Below are 10,235 nucleotides of genomic sequence, written 5' to 3'. Positions count from 1 at the left end.
AAGATGTGATTTGGTGCCTGTATACTTCATATTTAGAAACATAAAACCCTATTGTTTTATCCCGATTTTCTTTTTTTTCTTTTTATTAAAAAGCAAGCATAGCCTCCCCTCCTCAATGAAGGCTGTTTTCTTTTTGTCCTGCCCAATGTAATCACGTTAAACCATCCATAAAGACCGTGTTTGGCTGGTGAGACAGCTTGGAATAAATCTTAATCGCCAAAGCTTTATTAAATTATCAAGTTCGATAAGAGCAAAACAGTGAGCTGACTTTCCCTTTTTACACTACATGACCAAAAGTATGTGGACACCTGCTCGTCAAACATCTCCTTCCAAAATCATGGGCATTAATATGGAGTTGGTCCCCCCTTTGCTGCTATAACAGCCTCCACTCTTCTGGGAAGGCTTTCCACTAGATGTTGGAACATTGCTGCGGGGACTTGCTGCCATTCAGCCACAAGTGCATTAGTTAGGTCGGGCACTGATGTTGGGCGATTAGGCCTGGCTCACAGTCGGCATTCCAATTCATCCCAAAGGTGTTCGATGGGGTTGAGTTCAAGGCTCTGTGCAGGCCAGTCAAGTTCTTCCACACCGATCTCGACAAACCATTTCTGTATGGACTTCCCTTTGGGCATGGGGGCATTGTCATGCTGAAACAAGAAAGGTCTTTCCCCAAACTGTTGCCACAAAGTTGGAAGCACAGAATTGACTAGAAGGTAGTTGTATGCTGCTGTAGTGTTAAGATTCCCCTTCACTGGAACTAAGAGGCCTAGGTCGAACCATGAAAAACAGCCCCAGACCATTATTCCTACTCCACCATACTTTACAGTTGACACCTTCCTACCATCACACCGGCGATCACGAGTCATGATGGCAGGCAAATTCCATGTGACCATTTAGTCACGGTAATTTGGCTTCTCCAAGCTCTGATGGTCATTAGTAGCCCACCAAACGTACTAACTGCCAGCACTATTGTCACTCTAATCACTCTGACATCAATGCAAATGTAATCCAAAATCAAATAAAACCCTTCATGAGAGCCCATGAACTCATGTTGCGCAACATTTCAAATCGAATCAAATCAAAGTTTATTTGTCACGTGCTCCGAATACAACAGTGAAATGCTTACTTGCAGGCCCTAACCAACAGTGCAATTTTTAAGTAAAAAATAGGTATTAGGTGAACAATAGATAAGTAAGGAAATAAAACACAACAGTAAAAAGACAGTGAATAATAAGAGTAGCGAGGCTATAGACAGTAGCTAGGCTATAACAGTAGCGAAGCTAAAGACAGGCACCGGTTAGTTGGGCTAATTGAGGTAGTATGTACATGTAGGTATGGTTAAAGTGACTATGCATAATGATAAACAGAGAGTAGCAGTAGCGTAAAAGAGGGGTTGGTGGGTGGTGGGTGGCGGGACACAATGCAGATAGTTTGGGTAGCAAATGTGTGGGGGCACCGGCAGTCGGGCTAATTGAGGTATTATGTACATGATTGTATAGTTAAAGGGACTATGCATATATGGTAAACAGAGTAGCAGCAGGTTAAAGAGCGTTTGGGGGGGTCACAATGCAAATAGACCAGGTAGCCATTTGATTACCTGTTCAGAAGTCTTATGACTTGGGGGTAAAAGCTGTTGAGAAGCCTTTTGGTCCTAGACTTGGCGCTCCGGTACCGCTTGCCATGCGGTAGTAGAGAGAACAGTCTATGACTAGGGTGGGTGAGGTCTTTGACAATTTTTAGGGCCTTCCTTCTGCCGAGCAGTTGCCATACCGGGCAGTGATGCAACCAGTCAGGTTGCTCTCGATGTTGCAGCTGTAGAACCTTTTGAGGATCTGAGGACCCATGCCAAATCTTTTTAGTTTCCTGAGGGGGAATAGGCTTTGTCGTGCTCTCTTTACTATTGTCTTGGTGTGTTTGGACCATTCTAGTTTGTTGGTGTTGTGGACACCAAGGAACTTGAAGCTTTCAACCTGCTCCACTACAACCCTGTCGATGAGAATGGAGGCATTCTCGGTCCTCCTTTTCCTGTAGTCCACAATCATCTTCTTAAGTCTTTGTTACGTTGAGGGATAGGCTGTTATTCTGGCACCCCCTGGCCAGGTCTCTGACCTCCTCCCTATAGTGTGTCTCGTCGTTGTCGGTGATCAGGCCTACTACTATTGTGTTGTCTGCAAACTTAATGATGGTCTTGGAGTCGTACCTGGCCACGCAATCATGGGTGAACAAGGAGTACAGGAGGGGACTGAGCACGCACCCCTGAGGGGCTCCAGTGTTGAGGATCAGCGTGGCAGATGTGTTGCTACCTACCCTAACCATCTGGTGGCGGCCCGTCAGGAAGTCCAGGATCCAGTTGCAGAGGGAGGTGTTCAGTCCCAGGTTTCTGAGCTTAGTGATGAGCTTTGAGGGCACTATGGTGATGAACGCTGAGCTGTAGTCAATGAATAGCATTCTCACATAGGTGTTCCTTTTGTCCAGGTGGGAAAGGGCAGTGTGGAGTGCAATAGAGATTGTGTCATCTGTGGATCTGTTGGGGCGGTATGCAAATTGGAGTAGGTCTAGGGTTTCTGGTATAATGGTGTTGATGTGAGCCATGACCAGCCTTTCAAAGCACTTCATGGCTACCGATGTGAGTGCTACGGGTCTGTAGTCATTTAGGCAGGTTGCCTTAGTGTTCTTGGGCACAGGACTTTTGATGGTCTGCTTGAAACATGTTGGTATTACAGACTCAATCAGGGACATGTTGAAAATGTCAGTGAAGACACCTGCCAGTTGGTCAGCACATGCTCGGAGGACACGTCCTGGTAATCCGTCTGGCCCTGTGGCCTTGTGAATGTTGACCTGTTTAAAGATCTTACTCACGTCGGCTACGGAGAACGTGATCACACAGTCGTCCAGAACAGCTGATGCCCTCATGCATGCTTCAGTGTTGCTTGCCTCAAAGCAAGCATAGAAGTGATTTAGCTAATCTGGTAGGCTCGTGTCACTGGGCAGCTCGTGGCTGTGCTTCCCTTTGTAGTCTGTAATATTTTGCAAGCCCTGCCACATAAGACGAGCGCCGGAGCCGGTGTAGTACAATTCAATCTTAGCCCTGTATTGACGCTTTGCCTTTTTGATGGTTTGTCGGAGGGCATAGCAGGATTTCTTACAAGCTTCCGGGTTAGCGTCCTGCACCTTGAAAGCGGTAGCTCTACCCTTTAGCTCAGTGCGAATGTTGCCTGCAATCCATGGCTTCTGGTTGGGGTATGTACGTACAGTCACTGTGGGAACGATGTCCTCGATGCACTTATTGATAAAGCCAGTGACTGATGTGGTGTACTCCTCAATGCAATCGGAAGAATCCCGGGAACATGTTCCAGTCTGTGCTAGCAAAACAGTCCTGTAGTTTAGCATCTGCTTCATCTGACCACTTTTTTATAGACCGAGTCACTGGTGCTTCCTGCTTTAAATTCTGTTTGTAAGCAGGAATCAGGAGGATAGAAATGTGGTCAGATTTACCAAATGGAGGGCAAGGGAGAACTTTGTACGCGTCTCTGTGTGTCACGATCGTCTGAATGAATGGACCAAGGCGCAGCGTACTTAGAGTTCCACATGTTTAATAAATATGAAACTCACCAAAAACAATACAGAAGAAAACGAAACGTGACGTTCTAGGCTGCTCACAGGCAGCTACACAAAAACAAGATCCCACAAACAACAGGTGGGAAAAGGCTGACTAAATATGATCCCCAATCAGAGACAACGATAGACAGCTGCTTCTGATTGGGAACCATACCAGGCCAACAAAGAAATAGAAAACATAGATTGCCCACCCTAGTCACACCCTGACCTAACCAAATAGATAATTAAAGGGATCTCTAAGGTCAGGGCGTGACACTGTGTGTGGAGTACAGGTGATCTAGAATTTTTTTCCCTCTGGTTACACATTTACCATGTTGATAGAAATTAGGTAAAACTGATTTAAGTTTCCCTGCATTAAAGTCCCCGGCCACTAGGAGCGCCGCCTCTGGGTGAGCGGTTTCCTGTTTGCTTATTTCCTTTTACAGCTGACTGAGTGCGGTCTTAGTGCCAGCGTCCGCCTGTGGTGGTAAATAAACAGCCACGAAAAGTATAGGTGAAAACTCTCTTGGCAAATAGTATGGTCTACAGTTCATCATAAGATACTCTACTTCAGGCGAGCAAAATCTAGAGACTTCCTTCAATTTCATGCACCAGCTGTTGTTTACAAATATACACAGACCGCTCCCCCTCATCTTGCTGTTCTATCTAGCCGGTGCAGCGTATATTCTGCTAGCTGAATATCCATGTCATCATTCAGCCACGATTCCGTGAAACATAAAACACTTAATGAGAGCTCATGTTGCGCAACCTTTCTATAGGCTATGCAATTGCGTGAGAAAACAGAGTGATTATCTCTATTTAAAAGAGGAGGATCCCATCAGCTTTCTATAGGCTAGGCCAACTATATTTATTTCTCAACTTTCCTAATATTAGGCACATTGCTTCTCTTTACAACAGGATGGCATGAAAATGAACCATGGGAATAGCGTCCTCCATTCGCGATTTAAGTGCATAGGTGACATGTATTTTTTTCCCATGCCCCTGTTTCGAGATAGGTGCATGATAATGGTCCATTCTAAATCAAAACAAATTTCACACATATATTATTTAGTATATGTAAAGACAAGATTTAATCAAGAATAGTCTGTAGGGTAACAGTATTAGGCTATCACTTGTGGATGATATATTTGCAGCTGGGAAATTCGAGGCATTGTCAAGTACTTGTCAAATTGTGAATGAGAGACTGATGAAGTGTGTGCAGTTTGCACAAAAAACAAAGCAGAGCTCATGCTTTTCATGTGACATTTTTCAAATCCTCATTAGTCGCATCATGCAGCCTTAGAATGTATTAAAAATCAAAAATATAATCCAACGTTTGTATCACAACTAAGGTGGCCGAATAACTTCTAAAAAAATTAAGCACATTAATCCGCTTTACAACTAGTGTAGAGCCTAACTGGCATACATATTTAGCGTGTGAGTTTCAAGTTTGGGGAAGATAATTTTCACCATAAAAATGCACCTTTATAATAAAAGCATTACATGCATAGTCGCATTTGCAGTCACTTTTGAGAATGGTGTTTTCCTTCTAATGGAACATTCACACTTATAGCCTACTGCTGTGGGCGCATTTCTGGGCATAAAATGTGAAGAAATAGCCTAATAGTTTATCAACATTTTAAGCTAAACGTTGTGATTTGTTGCATCAGCCTCATTACTTAAAAACATTTTTTGATGCCAGGGGTTGTATTAATATGAGATCTATCGCATCCCACAACTGTCCCAGACAATGTTTGGAATATTTATTTCTCACACAGAATAGAATAAATCAACCTTTGTACTATGGGGGATAGTAGATTGGCATAGGCTAGTGCTTTTGCTGTTCGTTAAGCCCACTAATCTTGTTGGCTGACGAAAAGTAAATGTGGACAGTTCTTCCAATATCTTCAATATATTCCTTGGAATTGGATGGGGACTCGTGCAGTTGCCTCCCCGATGTTTCTGTCTTCACTTGTAGCTGTGAGAAAGACCCGATCACGTGACAGAGAGCCGTGAAATCCGAGGCATTATGAGTGCTGTGTCAAGAGACTGATGAAGTGTGTAAAAAATAAAGCAGAGCTCATGCTTTTCATGCAACTTTTTTCAAATCATCATTCGTCTCATCATGCAGACTTAGAATGTATTAAAAATCAAACATATAACCCAACGTTTGTATCACAACTAGAGTTACTAAATTAAATATATAGGAGGACCTGTTTCTTTGTTAACCACTCAACACAGAATAGCCACATGTGCGCACTCCGTCAAATACTTTGGAGAAATATCCTTTCTATTTTATTTGTATTATTCATACTATAAAATAATGTAAAAATAATGCCACGGAAATCTAAGCAAATCTTGTTGGCTAAATGAACTAGTGTAGCCCACAGGCATATGGCATAGCCAGATCAGGGACGAACATCAGGACAACTCAGAGTATGCTATTCTGTTCTTCTGAAACAGACTACCTTTTCTTCATATCATGTTTCTTTAGACCTGCCTAAAATAAATAATACATTTATTGTGATGGATTTACATATTTAAGAAAGTCTCAAGGTTTTACTCGCCTGAGGTAGAGTATCTCATGATAAGCTGTAGACCATACTATCTACCTAGACAGTTTTCATCTGTATTTTTCATAGCTGTCTACATACCACCACAGACCGATGCTGGCACTAAGACTGCACTCAATGAGATGTATTCTGCCATAAGCAAACAGGAAAACGCTCATCCAGAGGCGGTGCTCTTTGTGGCCGGGGACTTTATTGCAGGGAAACTTAAATCCGTTTTACCACATTTCTATCAGCATGTTAAATGTGCAACCAGAGGGGGAAAAACTCTAGACCACCTTTACTCCACACACAGAGACGTGTACAAAGTTCTCCATCGCCCTAATTAAAGCAAGAAGCACCAGTGACTCGGTCTATAAAAAAGTGGTCAGATGAAGCAGATGTTAAGCTACAGGACTGTTTTGCTATCACAGACTGGAATATGTTCCAGGATTCTTCCGATGGCATTGAGGAGTACACCACATCAGTCATTGGTCATTGGCTTCATCAATAAGTGCATTGATGACGTTGTCTCCACAGTGACCGTACGTACATACCCAAATCAGAACCCATGGATTACAGGCAACATCCGCACTGAGCTAAAGGCTATAGCTGCCGCTTTCAAGGAGCGGGACTCTAACGCAGAAGCTTATAAGAAATCCTGCTATGCTCAGACACTCGTCGGATATGGCAGGGCTTGCAAACCATTATTTGGCTGAAATAGCCAAATCCACTAATTTGAAGGGATGTCCACATACTTTTGTATATATAGTGTATCTATGTATTGCAGGCAGGCCTACATTATTTTAGCCATGCTTTAGAGGTGCATAAAACCGCCCAGTGTCTAGACTGACCATTGCGTTAGGTTTGGTAAAATAGAGCCCAAGGTATTTGCAGTTTCTATTGATTAGATAGGCCTATGGGAATTCTCTCAAATAAATAATGTTATAGTCATAAGTAATAATTATAACCAATGGTTTTAATGAAGCCTCACAGCTTAAGAGGTCAAACTCAAAACAAAATAGGTGCATCTTCTGATGCATCACAGGAATTGTACAGGCGAAATATGTGCACATCCAGAAACGTTCATTATAAACAAAATGACCTTCAAAGTCTTGTCCATCTATGTAAAATAAAACTTGCACTTTGGGAGTAAAACAGGGCACACGTTTGTTTTCAAAGATAGCCCATCTTTTGCTACATTATTCCACAACCCACCAACCAGAACCAGGTTTCCATGACAACATTCTACCACATGTCATGTGAGGATCAGTTAGAACAGTGGCTACCACAACATCATTGACAAGCTGAGTGTAGCATCATTCAGTGGAAATGTAGAAGTCAGGAGGAGTCTGTTCTTGGTTTCTTGGACTCTGAGCTCCCAGACGACCCATCACCTCCAGCTGCCAAGTGACCAGCTCTCTCTTCATTTAGACTCTTTACAAACTGGATTACCTCTGGGTGGTGGAATCGGCCTGAGGTGGATGGAGATTTAAAAAACAAAAATTACACCACGTTTAGATAGCCCATAGAGCCGATCATCAGCCCTCACTACCAGGTTAAATGAGAGATAGTACCTACCTTGTGTGGAATCAAAGAACTCCTGTAGCCTGCCTGGTTTCCCCTCCAGCTCCTCGTACTCATGGGCCTGCAGAATCATCTCTAGCAGGTCAAACTCTTTCACCAGCTTAGCCTCAGCGCTCGTCTGGCTCTCGTACTCCTGGGGACACACAGTGTGGGAGGGGTTTGAGCAGTGGTTTAACTGAGCTGGAGCTACCTGGAGCTGCGCTCCTGCACCTTCGGTTAAAGAGAAAAGTTGGGTGAAAAGTAGAATCATAAAAGTAGGATAAACCAAGGTTCGGATTATGCCAATTAGGGTAAGGGTTATGGAAGCTAGGTTTAGGCAAGCACCTTAATTGGGGAGGACGGACTCACGGAATGAGTGGAATGGTATCAAATACATAAAAGACATGGTTTCGATGTGTTTGATGCCATTCCAATTACACTGTTCCAGCCATTATTATGAGCCGTCTTCCCCTCAGCAGCCTCCGCTGTAGGGAAGTTAGGGTTAGAGTTGTGGTTGAGGGTTAGGGTTGAGCCAGGTTGTGGACATGAAGCTAGTGTTAAAGTGGAACTGACAGCGTTTTAACTACTTTGCAGATATGAAACAAACAGACAATCATAATATCAGTCAAATATATCAAATTCCCGGGTTTATGCTACAAAACCAGGTTTATAAGAGGTTTTACAAATAGGCTCTATTTGACTCAAAATTCCATGACGTACACTAAGGCATTGTTGTCAGAATAGATTGATGCAGTTCAATGCATGATTAATATAATTCATAAACTATCAAAATAAAGAAAGTCGCACACTCCATATATAAACTCCCAATAATTGAATGGGTATTTACCAACGTTTCGGCATCACTGTGCCTTAAGAGCCATCTTTTTTTGGTGTCATTTGGTTAGCTAGCAAAAAATGTGAATCGCTTTGCTAGTTAGCTATGCTGAACTTGAATGACTGTTATCTAGTTAGCATTTCTCTTGCGTATGTAAATTCACTCTGGCTATCTAATCCGATTTCAGATCACTCTCGTCTGAGTGTGCCAGAATAACTGATGAATTTACAAACGCGCAACACCCAATGAATATGACCAATGTCAGTAAACGTAGGCAACCGTTCCTGGTAGAACCGTTTTGGGTTCCATATAGAACTCTCTGTGGAAAGGGTTCTACATGGAACCCAAAACGGTTCAACCTGGAACCAAAAATGGTTCTTCAAAGGGTTTGCCTATGGTGACAGCCGAAGAACCGTTTGAGGTTCTAGATAGCATTTTTTTTTCTTCTAAGAGTGGAGATTACAGTTAGGGTTGCGCTGGGGTGTGGACATGAAGGTAGGGGTAGGATTTGTGTTGAGGCATTAGGGATGTGGATGGATAACGCGCCACCACAAATGACCAATTTAACCGCTGGTTGATTGGAGAGATGAGAAGAAACAAACACATACTACAGGCACATAAAGATGAATCTAGCAAAGTGGAAAACAGCTGTGACTGACCTCCCAGAGTTCATAGATCTCTTTCCTCAAGCCGTCCTGGAGAAGACCAGTGAGGTGCCTCATTGCTTCCTGAGAAAGGACAGATTGTCATTGGCTGATATTTCTGAGGAATTTACAAATCTACAATATCCTACATTTTGACACCATGGAAGGTTTGTAAGAATAACCTACCTCTTCCCTTTTGTGTTTCTCTGCTTTACTAACGTTGTCTGCAGGTGCAATATCACCCACAATGCATTCTGCCATGTCATGAACCAAGGCCAACTTCATGCACCTACGAGAGAAATGTAGGTAATTCATTTCAAAAATGATTCCATAAAGACCTGAATCAAATATAATACTTAATTGTAGGCCTTACCTAGTAATTAAGCATGAACAAGTCAAAGAAAGTAATGCAACGTTTATAACAAATTATATTACAGCTGCGATGTTTGAAGTTTGAACATGATCTTGTGTACAGCACAACTTTACCTTTCTTTATTGACGTTGTGATCTGCTATCGTCAGAGCCATCATGGACATTCTGTACATGTGGTCAGACACACTCTCCGGCTGTTTCACGTTCCTGTACACCCAGCCCGTCCGTGGCACGCGCTGAAGGATGGAGGTAAAGACATTGTTGACAAAAAGCAGCCATAAAAAAGGTAGGGTATACTATTCATTGACGTCATGTAAACAAACATGGGTTGAAATTGTGCTTTATCACATGAATAGTGTCGTTAAATAAACCTTATCGTAATCAATTTCTTACTTTCAGTTGCCCAATAAGTTTCATAAATTGCAACATATTTTTCATGCTGTCGGAGTTTATGGAGGCGGCCATTGGTATCTTGTCGAACCGGTAGTAAATAAAAGCATGGCCAGAAATGTGTGCAATGCTCAAATTTTGCCAATAGATGGCATCATAAACAAGGCCATGCACAAACCATAAACCCAGCACTGGCAGAACTGGTGTCTTATTAGGCCTAGTATACTAGTTGACATTATGTACAGATTGTTTATTTCAAAATTAATTACATTTCTAACACAT

At 42.6% G+C, this 10,235-nt stretch overlaps 1 protein-coding gene across 1 annotated transcript; it reads right to left on the bottom strand.

Moving 5' to 3' along the window:
• Window positions 1–7,104: 7,104 nt before the first annotated feature.
• hddc2 (HD domain containing 2) lies at window positions 7,105–10,035 on the bottom strand. The gene is made up of 6 exons (XM_038962729.1): window positions 9,957–10,035; window positions 9,678–9,799; window positions 9,378–9,480; window positions 9,207–9,275; window positions 7,728–7,866; window positions 7,105–7,621 (listed from the first exon to the last, which is right to left on the bottom strand). The coding sequence occupies exons 1-6, from the start codon at window positions 10,026–10,028 to the stop codon at window positions 7,488–7,490; spliced, it is 639 nt and encodes a 212-aa protein (XP_038818657.1). The 5' UTR covers window positions 10,029–10,035; the 3' UTR covers window positions 7,105–7,487.
• Between the last annotated feature and the right edge of the window lie 200 nt (window positions 10,036–10,235).

This window comes from Salvelinus namaycush, chromosome 24, assembly GCF_016432855.1.
Source record: "Salvelinus namaycush isolate Seneca chromosome 24, SaNama_1.0, whole genome shotgun sequence".
Classification (NCBI taxonomy): Eukaryota; Metazoa; Chordata; class Actinopteri; order Salmoniformes; family Salmonidae; genus Salvelinus; species Salvelinus namaycush.
Note: the sequence above shows the minus strand (reverse complement) of the source record. Positions and strands in the feature narration are given on the sequence as shown.